This window comes from Tetrao urogallus (genome assembly GCF_951394365.1).
Source record: "Tetrao urogallus genome assembly, chromosome: 14".
Lineage (NCBI taxonomy): Eukaryota > Metazoa > Chordata > Aves > Galliformes > Phasianidae > Tetrao > Tetrao urogallus.
Window position 1 is genome coordinate 17,449,705 of NC_136827.1, and position 19,517 is coordinate 17,469,221.

Below are 19,517 nucleotides of genomic sequence, written 5' to 3' on the forward strand. Positions count from 1 at the left end.
CTACAAATCGTGAGCGCTGTGTGAGCCACAGCAGGACGGTGGGCTGCATTTGGCTTTGTAAAACACTCTGTGAGCTGCATCTGCTTTGTTCGAGATGCCCTGGGGGTGCTGAGGAGATGTGGGGAGTGCTGGGAGACCTCTCAGCTCCATCTGACCGAGGCGTGGCAGACCCTGCTGCATGCAGCGTGTGGCTGAGCCGTGGATGGACTCCCAGGACTGCAACGATGGGGATGGATTTTGCATCCCTGCAGAGCAGTGCGGGAAGATCCATGAATACAGAGGTAGCTTTAAATTTCAGACCAGCTTCGTCACTTGCTTAAGGTCGCTGATCTGACCCAGGGCATGAGGCTGGAGCTGAGCTCCTGGCTGAGCAGCAGAGATAAAGCTGAAGTTCACTGGGGAGGAGCTGAGTTGGTGTGTGGAATCAATGGCAGCCCTCATTCCTTGCATGGTGCAAATAATTACCTTTTCTCCAACACTTTTTTGGATGATCTCTTCCTTTGTGTATCATTGGCACGATTTTGTTACTATCAGGTAAAAAAGCGAAGCTGCTCAGTGTTTCCAGAGTGTACGTCTGAGAAAAAATGAATAAGCTGCATTGCACCCTGATGTTCAGTGGAAATGTGAATGTCTTGGAAAGTACTCCAGGTTGGACAAAGTCCAGATTGTGCTGCATTGCTGCTCCTTCATTTCAATCTTTTACAGGCTTACAGGCAGAAATAAATGCTGTGTACTTCACATGGATGTCCATAGCAAAGCAAGCATATAAAGATCACTCTCATGTAAATGCTTTAAAAATCAAAGCTGCCACTGCGCCCACAGAAGTCTGTGAAAGCAATCTTTAATGTCACTGAACTACAAGAACCATGTGCTCCAGTTTACAGAGATGTCTGGGGGAGAATTGGGAAATTAAAACCTGTGCCGTTTAAATCAAAAGGTGGACACTGAGTTCCTTGTACAGTTGTTAAAATTTCTTGTGACCTTCTTGGTCAAAAATGCCTTTCTGATTTCATGTATCCAAGTCATTTATTTTGTATACTGACATCGCTACGGTTAGTCATGCTTTATCATGTCTAAATTGGTCATAACAGCACCAGGGCTGCAAAGCTCCGTGCATTAGATGATGCTGCAAACACAAGGCACGCCCTCAGGCTGCTGCCCTGCTGGTCTCTGTGCCTCACCTCACTCAGCAGGCAGCTGCTCTGGTCAAGGAGGCAAGGTTACACTTTTCCTGAGTTTCTCTGCTCAGGTCCATTTTGCTGTGCTTTTTCTGATTCTCAGTTTTGTCCCCAGAGCTCTCAGTGTTCAGTAGGAAATGTATGGGCTGCGAAGTGTTTCTCAAACCTCGGTGGTGACACATTTTGCCTCTTGTTTTCCCCAGGATGCACCAGCAGAGCACCGCGCCGCGGGCCCACCAGCAGTGACCCACGGGATGACAGCCCCGCACACGCCGGGCTCGTAGGAGAAACGTCAGGGGGAGGAGCGGGAGAGCTGATTCTGGGCAGGAGGCAGCATGGGAGCAAACACCTCCAGCAAGTCGCTGCCCTTCGGTGAGAACGAAGAAGGTAAGAGCTCCGCTCTGCAGAGCGGTTGGTGTCTGAAGCTGCGAAGTCCGCATAGAATATCCCGAGGGCAGCACGGCTAGGAGTCACCCCAGCTCCGGGCACCCCAGCGAGGCACAGCAGCGTCAGGCGTGCCGCAGCCCCGCGCCTTTGGGCCGGCTGTCGGTGGCCACGAGCTGAGCACAGGATGGGGGCACTCGGGGGGGGGCTTTGAGACGCCCGGGGACGCTGCCAGGCAGTCTGAGAGCAGGGAAGAAACTGCTGTTCTGCAGGAAGGAAGGTTTGTTTGGAGCACAGCTCAAGGAGTGGGACGAGGAGTAGCAGAAGAGCTCGGCGATGTGTGTCCTTCAGAGCTTTTGGTTCCATGGGAGAACTGCTGCAGAGCTGGGCTGACAGCCCCAGCAGGAGGGGCACTGAGAGCAGCCACGCAGGCTGGTGCCAAATGGTAGAGGTGGCACTTAAGGATCATTCCATAAATACAGCTCCTGCTGCATGACTGAGCTCATTAACTTCCATATGGGCTTTCCCATGAGTACAGTAACAAAGTGCATAGATAATACAAATAAAATACAAACAAAAGATGAGAACTTAGATGACTCATAAACTGTTCTTACACAGAGAAGAATGCTAATCAAATACTGAACAATCTTGAATTGTTAAAAATGAACAGTCGAAATTCTTCCCGAGTGAAATTCTCAGTTTGTTCCAATGCTTCATAGAAAATGTGTGATGTTTATCAGGCCCAACGAAATGCTGAGTGCTACACATGTGGGGAAGGGCAGTTAGGGCAGATCTGATCAGGATTCCTCTGTACTGAAGTTTACTGGCACAGCTGATAGAGACACGAGGGAGAAAAAACATCAGTGGTGTGAGACCTTCCTGGAGATCTCATTCCTGGCACATCCAATGTCGAATACTGGCATCTTCTTTCATGAATACTGCTTGTGCTAACTCAGGTGGCTGACACTTCTCTCTTTCCTGACCACCTTCCTCGGGGTGCTGTGTCCAGGCTGTGAGACGGAAACTAATCTGATTTTCATTGTCTGCTCCCTCTGCTGAGTCCTGCCTGGTTCAAGGCGCTTTGTGCCGTATCAGCTCCTATGGCTGAGGAATAAATGCTCTCTGGAGCAACACAGTGACAGGCACAGGTGCTGTCCTTTGAATGGGCAGATGGGCTGGAAAGAAAAATCTGCTAAACCCCAAATTTTAAACAACCCCGTGTCTTCAAAAACAACAGGGAGATGCTGGAGAACACTTCAGGTTTTTTTCTCTTGTGAAGAATTAGAAATAACTTCATCCAACTGCTGCTCAGCCATTTTGCATTTGAATGTTTGCTGTTTCTTGCAGTCACCTTCGACCATTTTGAGATACTGCGAGCAATTGGGAAGGGCAGCTTTGGAAAAGTAAGTAGTGTGTGAGTGAATCAGCATTGGGAGAGCTGGAAACAACGGAGAGAGGGGGAAATTAGAGAGGCTTTAATGAGAGCAAAGAGAAGAAAAAATACTGCACTGTCAGTGAGATCTACTGAGCATCAGCTCATCAAGTTGGTCAAGAAAGAATCAGAGCCAATTCTTCATCCACTCCATAACCACAAACGATATTACAGGAGGTTAACACAAAACAGTGATAAATCAAACGGCCTGAATTGTCTGTTTCTGGATAAACATCTCCCAGGTTTCTGCAGCAAAACACTGAATATCATGATATGTATTTAGCAAAGGGCTACACCCACATAAAAGCCTTGGCGGTATCTTTTTAAGGGAACATCTGTCTGTGAAACAGCGTTTGTTATTAAGCATCACATTACAGTCACATCAGTTTTATTTTTATTGTTATGAAATTTCATGGGTTTAGATGTTAGCAGAAATTTCAAAGGTCATTTCCCTTTTCATGAGGGCACACAGATCCCATAACTGAGATGTGCCTTATGTACAGAGTGAGAGAAAGACTTGTGGGTGGAAAAACAAAAAAGGTTGATCAAAACTTTGCAAATTCATCCCCAAACTGTCATGGAAAGAAATCTGGAGAGAGAAAGGAGGAAAAACCCTAAATATTTGGTTTTGCACACTCACAGACTCAGTTTTTCACTGATACGTTCCTTCCCCTCATCCTCCCACAGCAAAAACTGTCCTTTGGGAGAACATGGGATGAGGTGTTCGCTGAGGCACCCACTGGCAATGCCTGAGCTGCAGAGCAGCACATGGAGCTGGACTTGGCTGAGGGGCTCTGTGAAATACACCCAGAGGCCATGCTTCATCTGTGTTGATTTGTTGGCAAATCATCTCTGATGGATCACTCATTTACTCGTTTAGGTCTGTGTTGTACAAAAGAATGACACCAAGAAAATGTATGCCATGAAATACATGAACAAGCAGAAGTGTGTGGAGCGTAATGAAGTGAGGAATGTCTTTAAGGAGTTGCAGATCATGCAAGGCCTGGAACACCCCTTCCTGGTTAATCTCTGGTAAGGCATTTCTCCTTTGCTCCCTGGTAAGTCTGTTGTTAGCTAGAGAAACCTCTGAGCATGTTTATGGCGTGGCAGGTACTCATTCCAAGACGAAGAGGACATGTTCATGGTGGTAGACTTGCTGCTCGGAGGGGACCTGCGGTACCACCTCCAACAGAACGTGCGATTCCAGGAAGGCACTGTGAAACTGTTCATCTGTGAGCTGGTGTTGGCCCTCGACTACCTCCAGAGCAGACACATCATCCACAGGTCAGCTGGGTCCTCCATAGGCGGGTGGAATTCGTGGGCTGCAGAAGGGGCTGATTTTTTCCTCCATGATTTGACAGGACAAGCAGAACCTTCAGAGCTAAACAAACTGCCCCACGTACATTGGCTTTTGTGTAAAACGGTGTACATTTTTCAGAGAAAAGCATTTCTCTCCTGTGACATTTCCCATTCCTGATTTATTAAGTGATGTAGACCTCAGAGGTCCAAGACTTTTGGCTCAGCGTTGGCTAACTAGGGCATCAGCAGGGATGGAGTTAGAATGGGTTAAAAAACAGGGCAAGGGCAGAAAATTATCACATTTATAATCCCAGAGACAGCATTCTTGTGAGGTGTAAAAAATAAAGCATGGCACAAATTTAGGGTTGACATGATCCTGGTGGTTAGCAAAAGAAGGAATGCACTATTCAAGGCTGATGAGCACTTGCTTCTGTCCAGGAGTATACACCTGCCATTCCTGATGTGTGAAAGCAGAAAGCTTGCCTCCATGATCCATGAGGAGGTGGGCCCTCCTCGTTTGCAGAGAACCCCTGCGGACCAAAAAGATTTTGCTCTTCTTTCTTATGAGACAGGCTTCCTTACATACAGCTGCCAGTTTCTCAGAGTCTTATTTTTCATCCCTCTTGGATTGTTTGCATGAGTCCTTCTTTGTTTGTATGAATACCAGCATAGATTTCTGCCCCACGGTACCCTGACCTTGGCAAGCAGCCGGCACCCTGCTCTGCTCCGGCACTGCGTGCAGCGGGGAGACAGCGGGCACTGAGCTGTGCCTCCACCCCACACCTGCCCGAGTCACCAAATAATGGATGAGCATGAATTAAACATTGGGAAGCGCACACTGAACTGCCTTTGTCCTGGGCAGCCAGGAGCAAATCTTTGTGCTGCAGGCTTGGTCTAAATAAATCGTGTCGGACATGGGTACAAGAGAAGCACAAGGAGGAAATCTTCTCTACCAGAAATGTGTTGCAATCAGTGGCATTTCCAGGGCTCGTGGGCAGGAAGAGCTGCACAATTTATGATCTAAGGAAAAGCCTGTATAGGAAACAAACTGCACCTGGTAAAGGTGAGAGGTAACTGAGAATTGATGGTCCCTGTTCTGGGCATAGGGATGCCAGCATAGCTGTGCAGTGCCCCAGCACCCACTCCAGTTGCAGATACACAGGGAAGAGCCTGGGAGCAAAGCTGCTGTGATTTCCCAGAGGGTTCTCTGCAAATACAGGTTGGATTGTGGAGGTGGAGTGCACATGTGTCCAAGGACAGGTCCCCAAAGGCTGAGTCTGATCCACAAGGCGTATTTCAAGCAGCTGTATGCAGTACAGTATCACAGTACAATGGTTCCACAAAATGTATAGCGAGCTGCAAAATTTGCAAGAGATTTAATAAACGCTGTATCTCAGCGGGACAGTATCAGGTAAAGGGACTCAGCTGAGGAGTGCAACATCCACAGCTGGGAATGGCTGGGAATGGCAGGAGAGATGCAAACAACTGTTCACATTGTCTGAACAGTGCTGTGTGCAGACAGCAGAGCGATGGCTTCAGTTATTTTTCTCTGTACACAGAAAGGTAGGAAATGGTTGTTAACCTTTTCAGGCTAGGAAAGGTCTGTGCTCAGCCCAGAAGGAGCAGGACTGCAGAGGACTGAAAGCTGCTATGTGGTAATCAGATATATGTTCTCTCCTGGATTGCAGCTGGCCAGGCGAGGCCACAGTGTACCTTTTGCAGTTGTAAAGCCTGAAAGCTGCTCCCTCCTCACCGTGCCCTGTGCAGCATCTGCACACCCAGGGCATCGCTGTGCTGCTCCCACTCCTCACCTCCCACAGTGCCCAGAGCTGTGCTGGCTCAGTGCGAGAGCAGGCAATGGGTGCTGGTGTAATTAGGTCATTAAGAGCAGCTAATATCTTGTAAAGCCATTCAGGCGCACTCAGGAGGTGTATCAGGTGTACATCTCCCTTCAATGGAACGCCTTTTATTACAGCTTTGCTACAGGGGTTTGTTGCTCTTTTGTTCAGGAACAAAGCCTGCAGGAACCAGTTTGTTTCCAGAGCTCACGGCGGGGATGAGCTCAGCCAGGCATCTGCAGCTCCCTCTAATCAAAATAAATGACATTTACTCATTTCCATTCACTGTTCTCTTAGTAGCAGACAGAGAAAGCAGGGCACATTCTCATGGACTGGAAGCGGGGTTCTCTGCAGCACTTCCACACAGGAATGGGTTCCCGTTAAGGTTATTCCTTCCATTTCTCCCTTACGGGATGGGGCTGTCTTCACAATTTGTTATTACAATCATTGCCACTTTGTGCTGTAGAGCACAAACCGTATTTTGTTCATCCTTTTTCTCCTCACTTCATATTTTTCTTCTCCAACCTTTGATGCCCCTCACGCTCCCTGCTGTTACCCCAAGGGTGAGGCATTTGTTCATGTGCCCACAGTTGGTAACTGAGATGCATCAGATGCAGTGGTGATGAATTTCCCTGCTGTGTCAATTTCTCAGTAGCCTGGAGGAAAGAAGTTCATAAGCAGCAGCATGGGTGACTTTTATCCTTCTGAAGAAAATGAAAGCATTAATAAATAAAATCCCAAACAGAGCATCAGAACATCTGTTCTACTTTCTGTAAGGTCTACATATTAAAAGCCAAAGGGAGAAATTTGGCAAGCATTTAAATGAATGCAATTCTGATTTTGTAATTTTTATTCCTGTAATACAAAGCACACTTTTTTTAGAGAGCCTTCCTGCTTTTGCACCTTTTGTCCCTCATTGCAGAAACTCCATTGTGTGCCATTAAGGCACACAAACACTTTCCTGGTTGTGCCACTCTGATGTTCCACCTGCAGCTGAATGACTCCAGTGATGCCAAAAGAATAAGAGCAACAATGGACGCCATTTGTCTGCTTCACTCCAACATGTGATTTTTACTGGGTAAACGGCAAACAACTTCCATAGAGTATTATATTGAGACAGAGTATGAAGTAACGAAAAAGGTAAAAAGCAGCTTTTGACACTGTGGCTGGAGTATCCGGGTGCTGCTGGCCCTGGCAGTCACATCTCTACCTCTATTTCTGCTTTTGCTGCTTGAGAAGCTGTTCTCCTGTGCTGAAATCAAACCCTGCAGAAACATCAGAGCTGAAGAACTCCAACAAAAGATTTTTCTGAGGTGTAATTCCCTCTACAGCCTGCAGCTTGGTTACTCAGAAATCTCCCGCAGCGTTGCTTCACGCCACATCCCCAGCTGAATGGCTGTTTTCTTCTCTCTTAGGGACATCAAGCCTGACAACATCTTGCTGGACGAGCACGGTAAGTGCCGCTTACCCCCTAGTCATCCATATGTATAAAAGCAGGGACAGAAATAGTAAACCTGTGCCGAGTTTTCAGTGCTCATAGCTTTCCTCAGTTTGTGTTGCTTTCTTTTCTGGTCCACAAGCAGTCTGGAGCATTATTGCCCTTGTGTGTTTGGGATGATGATGACTTGTTTTAGAGGAGCAGCACTGGGTGCACTCAGAGCACTGTGCATCCCACATTGCTGGGCAATTTCCTGGGGTTATATTGGTGTTTAATCAACTCTGCTGTAGACTGATTCAGTGGCATTTCTGGAGGGTGTTGCAGGTCAGATGTATTCTGTGCTGTTTGGACTCAGCTTCCAAGCAGTTCTCATTTTAAAGCCTCTGCAGTTGCTTTCAATATACCCAAAATGTAGTAATATGAGCAGAAGTGTAAGCACAGTTGTGTGTAACTTATGCGCATAAACAGAATGTGTTACAGTTGCACAGAACATCTTCATTCACATATTTCTTCTTTCTTGAGCTTTTATCTTGGGGAGGAAGCTCTGAACAGGACTTAGGGCTGGATGCACTACATAGAGAGAGAGCTATACATTTTCCTAACTATAGTCCTGTTCCATCACTGAATACATTTGGTTTTACCCTGGCAAAGTTGCTCCAGTGAAGAGCTGTTCTGACACTGATTAGTTTTTAAGTCATTAAAAAAGAAATTAGTATTTCAATATTTCCTGGAAATACATATAGCGTCTTGTGAGAAATCTTCATTAACAGCTCCAATAAAGCCATTTCAAGAGCAAGTGCCAGCAAAGGAGCAAGGCGTATCTGAGTGTGTTATCACTGCAGAGGTTTCAACACCGATGCTGACGTTCCTGAAGAATCACTGCTGTTCTCACACATGACCAGGCTCCCCTGCATCCAAGCCCAGGCTCCCAGTTTGCCCATGGACTCCACTTTCAAAGCACCAGTTTATTTATGGAGGAGCTGCAGCACAGCAAACAGGGGACCAGCACTGCCCAGCCACACAGTGCCCACACAGGGCCAGATGCCCAGGGCTACTCTCTGAGCAGCGCTGTGACTCCAGGCACTGCAGGACCACAGGAATGTAGGTCAGCATCCTTGCATAGAGGAAGGCAGGGCAGGAAGGCACTGTGCGACTCTGCAGCTCCGCAGCGTGGCACCTACAGGCTTCCATTACAGATCACCTGCAGACCTCCATTATGACTGCAATTTGGGATGATTTTTGAGCCTGTTCTCTATCACTGTGGTGTTTTAAGTGTCTGTTGTAGAGGTTTCAGAGTTATTTCTGGTGAATGTGCCCTTGGCTTCAATGTCCTTATGGCCATGCTTCTATTTCTTTTCCTCTTGCATCTTCAGCTAAAAATGCATCCTCTTGTGCATATAGAAAACTGTAAGGGGAAACAGATTTGTCTGTCCCCTGTGTATATATTATTAGGGCACATTTATCTCCATCTAGCCTCACAGATTCTGCTTGTTCTTACTTATGGAACAAAGCTGAAGAACATCATTCTCCCTCCTCCTTCACCAGGCATTCTGTGCTGTTATCAAAAAATGCACACTGTTTACTAACCATGGTTCTTCACTGAGATCAGGTCTCTCCAAACATGAGACACCTAGAAACCTTCAGCAGTCCAGCTGCAGCCTTTTGCCCCCATTATCCCCAGGCTCCCAGCTCAGCCCTTCAGCAGTAATGTGCCACCTTCTGTTGTCACCCATCACCCTCCTACAGGAGGCGTTCATGTTCAGCACAGAAATGCAGTTTTGCCTGTTGCAAAGCTCAGTGCAGCTTTGGTGCCGATGCCTGGCAGGGCAGAGGAGCCCTGGCACATCTCTGGCTGTGTGGAGGAGTCTGGTTCAGATTGCTGATGGTGCACTGCCTCATGATACTATGCACTGACATGTATCACCTGCTGCAAATTGTTACCAACATACCTGATGTGCTTAATATTCTTTAAAACAATCTTAGCTGAATTCAGAGAAGCCTTTGTTTTTTTCTCCCTTCCTCCTTCAGAGGTGTTCTGGAAAGGTAAAGGGATTATGTAGTAACAGAAGTGCTGCATTTAACAGCAAACTTCTTTGCCCACCGCAGAGCACAAAGTCCTTCTCCGCTCTGCATGCAATACTCACAGGGGAGCGTTGCATCCTCAGAACCCAAGATTTGATTTGGAAGTGCCACTTCCCAGCAGACGAGGAGATGTGGGGAAGGACACGTGCTCAGAGTGCAGCTCTGGCTGTGCTGCTCAGACACCAGCTGCAATTGGAGATGCTGAGCTATCAGGAGAACACAGGCCTTGGAGTCTGACTTGAAAACTCCGCAGCAGCACACAGTGCTCTCCTCCTGTCCACCAACAGCTATGTCTGCTCAACCTGTCCACCCTGCCCTGTACAGCTGCAGTTCAACACAACTACATTCCATGAAGTCCCACTGCACAGAGCTCCTTCCTGTTGTCCATGCCATTGTTTGATGTGCTCCCAAGTGGGAACATTTAAAAATTTGCGGTTTGTTTGAAGTGAATCACTGAAAGGATGCATCCAGAGAAGGGCACATTTATGCTTGGAATAGCAAATTCTTACTAAGTCTCTGATTTACATTTATCAAAACACCTCCCCACACAGTGGAATGAGAGATAAAAGAAAAGAATACAAGGACGTAGAGGACATCTCAAGACAAGAAAATCCTGTATCATCCTTTCCTTTCAAGCACTCCCCAGCGATCTGATCACAACTCCTTCACAGGAAGGGAGGAAGCAAGGACCTGACTGATGTTGTACAGCACTGACAGCAGCAAGGAGGGACGTGCTCCAAACTTGCAGCATGCGAGAGATTCTTTGCCTCTCACCCAGGGTCTTCCAGCAGTTCACATGGCTCACAGAAAGACCCCTGCATTTCTTCCTTCAGAATGGAGCCTGGAAGCACCACAGCTCTGTTAAGGAGCTGTTTTGTGTCTCAGTGGAACTAACAGCCCACAGAGCACGCAGTGAAGAAAGGTCTGACCCAATGAACTGGACAACTGGCAGACAGGCTGTCCTGTGAGCAGTGCGCACCTTCTGCTGAATCTGACAGGAAACGAAGCTGCTGAAACAGCAGACAACCACTCATGGGAGCGGGCCAGAGGATGAGTTTGTCTTTTCCAGATGCTGATATGGGTCTGGAAGTTCAGTGGCTGAGGAATGATCCCAGACCAATGGTACTGTGGGCTGCCCGCCTGCCCTGCACACCCATGCTGTGCTCTGACCATGGCTGATTCAGGGCAGGGGAGAGAGAGCTCCTGCACTCTATGCAGTGTTGTTGGAAAGCTGCGTGCAGGAACAGGGATGTGATGCAGGATTTTCTAGCTAATAACGAACTGTACTTCTGTTCCCTTGTTTTCTCCAGCTAGATCAGATATTTGCAGCAGGCAAATTTGGTCACTGCTCACACATAATATATTTCTGTGCAAATGTAAGGGTTGGCTTCAATATTTTATAGCATCCAGAGAGGACAGCATATGTTCACTGCCAAAGCACAGATTTTTAGCCATAAGGACAACCACATTCTACTTTAACTCATGAAGTAAAGCAGCAATGAATTTCCAGCTGCTGAAATTCACGAGTGAATATCGTCCCAGCATCTCCATCAGTAAAAACCACTTCCATTTGACCTCTGTGGTTAAGAAAACAACAGCAATTCAGCCACCCCCTGTGGCAGTGTCTGCAAAACAACATCACAGCATTCCCTGGATTTAATGATGAGTCCAACACTGTCAGAGATTAAGTAGTTCATTGCCTTACGAGAAAATGCACGAGACCAGGAAGAAGCCAGCATTTAATCAGAAGAATTAGGCCAGGTTAACCTCTAAGGTTCAAAGAAGTTCACTTCAGGGAAGTCGGCCCCGTATTGATTACCTGCACTGCTGTACTCCATGGGTTTGCTCACTGATAGTTCAGGGAATAAGGAGTAATAAATTAAGTACTTGTCAAAAAAGAAAAAGTAACCAATCAGCCACAAGCCCAGTGGAGGTGTTTCCATTCTCATCCCTGCTTATCACATTCATCTTCACATTTCCTTCTCAGTTTGCAGGCAATAGTTGCACACATCGCAGCACATTGAGCAGAAACCATGCTCAAAAACACCAAGAAATCCTTGATAAAACAAACACCACTGAAACGAGCTCACAAACATCACAAGGCACATTCAAAGACAGAAAACAGTGCACAGTGACAACTGTGAAAACACCGATATTTCACTCCCAGAGGATAAATAAGGGATATTTCCTCTAAGAAGATACAGTTATAAGCAGCCTATAAGCTAAATGCTTTCTATCAGTTCTGGCATGAGAAATTTCCACATGGAAACTACTTTCCATTGGATACTTTACTTTGATAACCTTCTGATGGAAGGTTATTTCTTTGTGAAATTAAAGCAAATCTGTTTACACTTCAATCTCTGCCTTCCAGGGCACGTGCACATCACCGACTTCAACATTGCCACAATGCTGACTAAAGAAACTCAAGTCACCACAATCGCTGGCACAAAGCCGTACATGGGTAAGAGCCAACGAACACTGTGCTCCTGAATTGCCATCTTCCAGATCTGAATCAATAACCATGGTAAAACATCACTCCAGTTCCTCATCACACAAGCACAGCTGATAGAGCAGAATACCACTGATGTACCTGGGAGAAATCAGGGCTGGAGTATGCAGAAAATGAACCACAGAGAAACCAGGTGAATGCTAATGGAGCTCAGGTGGAAACGTCACACAGAGAAGCCTTTGCATTGAAGAAAGCAGGAGCGTGACACTTCTGAGTGAAGCAAAAGCACCCAGAAGTCTTTCTATACAGCTAACACTAAAAACAAAACTCTCACAAACCAGTGCAGTCTCCCACAAAGCCCTTCCCAAAGGGCTCAGCACAAATCCCTTCCCAAAGCTTCTGCAGACATCAGGCCCTGGGGAGGGGGACAAGGAGGCTCCTTCTCATCAGGACCACCTCAACACCACCTGGTGCAATCACTGTAAAGAGGAGCAAATGCACAAAAGGAAAATGCTGCTCTTTGGGTTTGGTTTTATTTTATTCAGAGCAGTTCTTCCTACCCATCTTGTAGGAAAATAACTACAGTATTTTATTCCCTTCATCTTAGAAGGGAAATGTGTTGGCTGAGGAGGAGCCTTCCAGCCCCTGCCCACTCCGTATCGCTGACCTGCCCTGAAAGGTTGTGGCTCTCAGACTCTGCTCAGTTAAATTGTGCCTCTCCTTGCCTGAACACACCAGAACTCAGAACTTTGGGTGCTTTATGTGATACAGGAAAGTGAGCCTGGAGAGCCTCTACGTGGTTTGGGGAGTTACATAAAGCATTTTGTAATGCAAATAGTTTGGATTGTATTTCTCATATAGACATTCACATCACATTGGTGGCTGCTCTGAGACAGCTACTGTGGGGCCTAACAAAAACTGAAAAATGAAATGGTGCAAGCAAGCCCATTCTTCAAGCTTGTGTAGCTCCCTGCACCCCTTAATAAGGGGCCAATAGACCAGCCATGTACCCTTGTTCCAAAGTAAAAGCAGAAATGGGTGTGTAATGCTATAACGCAATGGAGAGCACTGATAGCAGAGTAGCTAAGTCTTTGACTACAGCAAACGAGGACAAGCCCAAATGCAACACACACACACACAAAATGCTGCTTACCTTTAGAAGACCTCAGGTTTGCAGGGAACTCCAGAGAAACACCCTCACCTCTGGGCTGGGAAGAGGTGGATCCTGGCTCCAGCCCTTCCATCAGGTACCTTGCATATAGCTGAGCTCCCCTGGGTTGGCCCTGCCTTCCCACCAGGTGCCCAATCACTGCTTCAGCCCATAACTCATCATTTCTGCTACAAGGTGATCTGCTGATTTGTGCCCTGGGATGCTTTCTGTGTCACTGGATCAAGCATTCTGTACTGCTGCTTTTAACTCAGGATTGCAACAATGTGAATGATCTCTTTTCTGTATTTCACAGCACCTGAGATGTTTAACTCTACAAAACCCATCGGCTATTCCTTTGCTGTGGACTGGTGGTCACTTGGAATCACTGCTTATGAGCTGCTCAGGGCCCGGGTACGGAGCACACAGCGCTGATGCCTCTGTCCCTCTCTTTCCTTAAGCATGCTGTTGGAGGGGCTGATGCTTTGTAACAGGGAGGAAAGTTCTGAGACAGATTTCAGGCCCTAAGGTTTATTACAGCATAGTCAGCAGAAATCAAATCTTCATCAGAGCTTTTGTGATCACAGCTATGATCACATTGCCATTCAGAAGAGCACATTGCAGCAGCTCCTTGCTCTGTCTGAGGGCTTCTCAGGTGACCTTACTTGCAGGCAGTTGATCAGAGCAGTGCTTTGGAAGTGCTGTGTAAAAAGTGGGATACCATTTTTTGAATGACATTCTTCTAAGCTAAAGATGATTGAAAACCTTGAGAGGCTGAAAGCTCTGTTTGGTAAAGGAGGGCAAAACACCTTTAAAAAATGCTGCAGCCAATTTTTGCTGGGAGCCTAAAAGTATTTTTCACAAAAATGTGAAGAACAGAGGGTGAGCAATCTTGACAGCGCACATTAAGGGGATGTCAGTCTGAACTGACGGGTAACTGTAAAAATATTAATATAAATCTGAATTTTCTATTTGTAAATTTAAATTAATTGCAGGACTGCCCATGGCGTTGGATTTTTGACTTGGTGGTAGCAGTGGATACATAGTGAGGGACTCAGGGGGTTGCGGCACAGCGGTGAGCAGTGGCAGCTCTGACAGCAGTGGCACTGGGCGGACCTCAAGGTGCCTTCAGTGTCTGTGTGCGGTGGCACCATGCACACAGTTGCATCTGACATCGTGTCCGTGTTGTTTAAATGCACTTGTAGCAGCTCCCCACGCACACACTGTAGAAATCCGGGAGTTAAAGATGCTTCCCAGCAGCACTCTTCCATTGCACGCAGTATCCAAGCACAGCAGTGCGGTTGCTCCATGCAGGGGCTGAAAGGCGGCCGTTTCCCCGCATGCAGCCCAGCAGCTCAGGGTCGGGTGCCCGACTGCCGCGCAGCCACGCGTGCAGAGCGTCCTGCAGTGCCGGACCGGCGGCTCTCAGCCTTTGCTGGAACGGCGCTTTTCCATGAGGTGTGAAAAATCCCGCTCCATTTCCCTTCTGTCACAGCCAATATGAGCAAAGAACTGAAAACACAGAGGCGTCTTACGGGAACATTGGGAACGCTGGCGAGGCTGAGGAAGACAAAGCTGGACACTGACTGATGGCTCCTATCTGTCATCCAGCCATTATTGCTGTCCTCTGGCATTATTACTGTGCTTATTTCAGATGAGCTCAAGACCTGACAGGCAGAGATTTCAGTGGGGGGGTTGGGGAATGTGCTTAGAGATTTTGTTTGGAGCCGCCTTGCTCTGAAAAGATTTCTGAAAGAGCTGAAAAGATACACTAAAATGCTTTCCTTGTTGCACTTTTCACAGAGGCCGTATCATATTCGCTCCAACACTTCCACAAATGAAATTGCTCACGTATTTAAGACTGCTACAGTGATGTACCCTGCTGCTTGGTCTGAGGAAATGGTGATGCTGATCAAAAAGGTGAGGGCTGCTGTGGGATTGGAGCACGTCAGGGCTGGGATCCACTTCCACTGCGCCCCACTGACATTTCTTGAGGGAAATGGTGGAGATTCACTGAAAACTGTATCCAGACTCAGTGCTGGTGACCTTCAGGTAGTGCTGTATGTCAAACAGCCAGCTTTTAATGACAGAGCTCGTTAATGTCGCCATCAGCCAACGGCACTGCTCTCTGTGCTGATGGTGATGGTGCTCATGTTGGCAGCCCAGGATGGATCTCTGCTGAGGACACAGCATTCACTTCCAGGGTTTCTCCTACAACTTCGTCTCTCTGGAGTGATGTAACTTAGAAGTACTGATACATATGTCCACAAATTTGACTAAAAACTTGCATAAATGTTTTATGATTTTTTCCAATAATGAAAAGATTTGCAAAAAAATGCTGATAATATTGAAATCCCTCAATGCCATGAAATTTATGCAATTTCATGTGGTCAGGATGGGAGGGCAGGACTGTGGGAGAGTCTGAGCAGGCACACCATTTTCATTCTGACCTCTTTCCTTTCACTCTTGCTACAGTTGCTCGAGACAAATCCTGATAAGCGTTTTTCTCAGCTGAAAGATATCCAGGACTTTCCCTATCTGTCAGATGTAAACTGGAATGCTGTTCTCCAGAAGAGGACAATGCCAGAATTCATTCCTACGGTGAGCAGTGTTAAGTTTGAAAGGTCCTTAATGTGCCCGGTCCCCGTCACAGCCTGCATCCTGTCCTCGTGCCTTCAACCAAATCACAGTGGGAACATCTCACCATTTCCATAAAAACAGTAGGTGCCCTTAGCACAGGGGAGGACAGGCAAGAGCACGATTTTCACTTTCTGGTGAATCTGATGAGGGTTAATGGGTGGTGACTGCAAGGAATGGGCGCCCCAAAGGTGATCCACTCTGTTCATAATAATCTCAAAGTTTCTGTGCGCACACTTGGACTTAAGGGCATGAGCACCATTGGCACTGCAGATAAAATACAGGATGCTGTTGGTTTTGAGCCATCCTCCAATGAACCACCTTCTTTAGCAGCCCTGTTTAGGACCAGCACTCCTAATGCAAAAAATAATGAGCAGATGAGGGCTCGTTAGCAGCCTGGAGATCACTGTCCATTACAGAACTGTTTCTTCCTGAAGTGACTCTCCCTAACAAGTCCATTGTTCACAGGAAAAGAACAAATACGGTAGATTCAGGTTTCTGATTCTTCTGATTCTTTAATCAATTTAAAGCAGCACAGAGGTAACGTAACCCTCTGAAAATAATCCAAGGACTGCTCTGTGCAGTGATGCTCCAGACATTTTTCACTTGCAACCAAACAAATGGTGAGCTAAACTGAATGAATATTTAACTGCACGTATTTCCCCTCTGTCAGTGGCTTTCTGTGGTGGATGTATGTGTATTGCTTCAAAACTCATCATGCAGGATTCTGCACGGCCTCAACAGAGGCTGTCACTTTGAAGCAACCAATGGGTTAAATGTAAGTAGTAAGTGTAAAGGGAGCAAACACACCTTGACAGCACTTCCCCAGCTGAGGGAAGTGCTGAAATATGTCGGATGTGCAGCAGCTGTTCCAGCTATGTGTGCAGTTCTAATTAGTTCATTTTTTACAAAACCCAGATCCCAGACCTGCCCAATTAATGACCAGCACTGCTCACTTAAGGCAACATTTCTCTCCCCTCCAGAAAGGAAGACTGAACTGTGACCCAACCTTTGAACTTGAAGAGATGATCCTGGAGTCCAAACCTCTTCACAAGAAGAAGAAGCGCCTGGCTAAGAAGGAGAAAGACATCAACAAAAGCAATTCCTCACAGGTAAGAGCAAGCAGGTGCATGCGTGTGGTGAAGGAAGGCTTTCATTCTGTGTGAAAGCCAGCTATCACTTAGCAGTACTGCAGCAACCTGTTTGACAGACTGTCTCTTTTCCTTTTGACCAGCTTTATTACCAAGAGATCCCCCCATCCCTCACCCAGCTGCACTCCTCACAGTGCATCAACCAACACACACTATTGCTTTTCCAAACCTCCAGTTAGGCTGTTACTGTTTTGTATTAGCAGAAACCTTTCTATTTTATTTCCTCTGAAACATCCTCTAGAAAGAGGGAATGGTAACATGTGAATATTGCATTAAGAGTTTCTAAGATGCAAAACACTCCAGAAGCATTGTGCAGGTTTCATGATGCTGGAGAGCCTTTTTGGGTAGGAACTCTTTCTTTCGTTCTGTCTCAGGTGCTGCAAAAACAAAGAACATTTCCAGGGCCAACAGTAACCTGAGAAGAGTCTGTGCTTTGAACATGCAAGCTAGTATCAGAGGGCAAGCTTAGCCAGGTCCTGAGTTTGAGATACTGTCCTACACAGGAATCGATGTCAAAATTCCTACTGGCTTCAACAGTGCCAGAATTTCCTCTGTAGATCATAAGGAGCGCTTTGGCTTTCATAAAGCTTCATTATTTTTCATGCCCCTTAGTTGTTCACTATTGAACATTTCTGTAATAAAGTAATTTAAAGGTCAGATGTGCTGTTGAACATCTTCAGTATTTAAAGATGGATTGGGCTCTCAGGGCTTGGCCCTGCGTAGGGTTTGGCTTTCTCATGCACTCCCAGCCTGCAGCCTCCTCCATTGGCACTGGAGCCAAACACATGTTTTCCATCCCAATGGCAAGAGCCTGGATAAACTGCAGTGTTGAGACAAGAGTCATACATTTGTTTGGGCATACAGCTATGCAGTTAACACAAGCAACCTGAGCCTGAATGGCTTCTTTCATGTAGACCTTCCACAAGAAATAGCATGATACAGTTCCTGAGCTGTTGCCTCCCTCCTGCACGGTGCAGGAGCTCTTGGGGTACACCTGAGCCCTGGAAGGCTTTGCTGCGTGAGCAGTTTTATGCTTCTGCAGTCTGAGCTTTTTCTGCAATAGAAAAATGCCTGTGGAAACCCAACATATAATTTGAAGCCTGTATACCTACTGAGTTCTATGTGAGGAGAGTTGTAATGCCATTCTCCCAACTGCAGTGCTGGTGTTGCTTTGGAGCTAAAGATATTGCTGTATCTCCTTGAAAATGCCCTTGCAACATCTTTTTGTGTCAACTGTGAATTTATTCAATTTTTCTTCATCTTTTTCTATTCAAATGTGAAAGGCCTGCCATCTTCAAAAGCATCTAGAGACACTCCAGAGGGACTTCATTGTTTTCAACAGAGAAAAGTAAGTACTGATAAAAAGGCAGCGTACCAAATCCTGTTGCAGAGTAAAAGCTTTTGGCCAGTGAACAGGGATGGGCAATGACATTGCTCCTGCAGGTTTGAGGCCGGGCTGGCATCCTGTCCATAATGACCCTGCCGTGGCTGGGTCTCTGGGGCCAGCTGCCCCAGCAGCAAGGAGGTGCCTAGAGAAGCTGGTCTGGGGCAGGCAGTGCGAATGGGCAGCCTGCAGGCATCCCCAGGCCCACCAACAGCTCTGCCTCCTGCTCTGCCCTAGGGTGAGACACCAGCACAACGAGATCCAGCAGCAAGCAGCGCTGGCCAAGTGCAGAGGCATGCACAAGGACAGCCAGAACAACAACCTCTGAGAACCACAGCCCTGGCAGCAGGAAGCTCTGGGACTGCCCCTGTAGCTTGCCACCATTCACTAGAAGCAGCCCATGATTTTGCCTTCCATGACAGCAGCAAGGTGACTGCGTGAGAAGGGTGAGCTGCTCAGCACTCTTCCACTGGGGTTGGCCGGTTGGTATCACAGCCTAGTGAGTACCAGGCACCCACCCGCAGAACGTCACCACCAGCCCTTGTCATGGTGGGATCTGCAGCTGTGAGCCCTGGCTCTTTGGGCCAGGATTCCTGCATGATCCCTACATGGAGCTGATTTTTCCAGGTGGAAAACACTGCTCTGACTTGTGGCGCCTTCAGTGGCACGCAGCAGTAGCCTCAACTTGCAGAGATCTGCAAACATCCTCAGAAGGGCTGGTGCTGGCAGCAAGCCTCTTCCCCAGCTGGGCAAGGGCAGTGAGGTTCCATTCATGCTCCCACTCCTCACTGCTTGCAGAGCCACCTGGTGCAGAGCCAGGCAGGCACACAGCTGGACAGGGAAGTGATACAGTGACAGCCCATGAGCAGCATCCCAGAGCTTCTCCAGGCCATCCTGAAAAGCCATTCACAAACATGTTAAACCGCTGCAAATTTCTGAGTCTGATGGGTCGTGGCTTCCAACATCAGAGGTAAATTTGAATGCGTACTTTTCATCTCTCTGCTGTTGTCTTCACACTTGATTTAAGCAGCAACAGCTGTGCTCCTGGTGCAGGCTTTGCCAAGAGTGAGATTGACCAAAGCATCTCTATTATGGTAA

General features: G+C 47.1%; 1 protein-coding gene across 1 annotated transcript; it reads left to right on the forward strand.

Moving 5' to 3' along the window:
* Positions 1-1,513: 1,513 nt before the first annotated feature.
* Positions 1,514-18,747, forward strand: STK32A (serine/threonine kinase 32A; the record flags this gene model as incomplete). The annotated part of the gene is made up of 12 exons (XM_079542159.1): positions 1,514-1,565; positions 2,910-2,965; positions 3,875-4,026; positions 4,105-4,278; positions 7,547-7,584; positions 12,023-12,112; positions 13,564-13,661; positions 15,051-15,167; positions 15,723-15,848; positions 16,868-16,996; positions 18,319-18,383; positions 18,657-18,747. The coding sequence occupies 12 exons, from the start codon at positions 1,514-1,516 to the stop codon at positions 18,745-18,747; spliced, it is 1,188 nt and encodes a 395-aa protein (XP_079398285.1).
* Between the last annotated feature and the right edge of the window lie 770 nt (positions 18,748-19,517).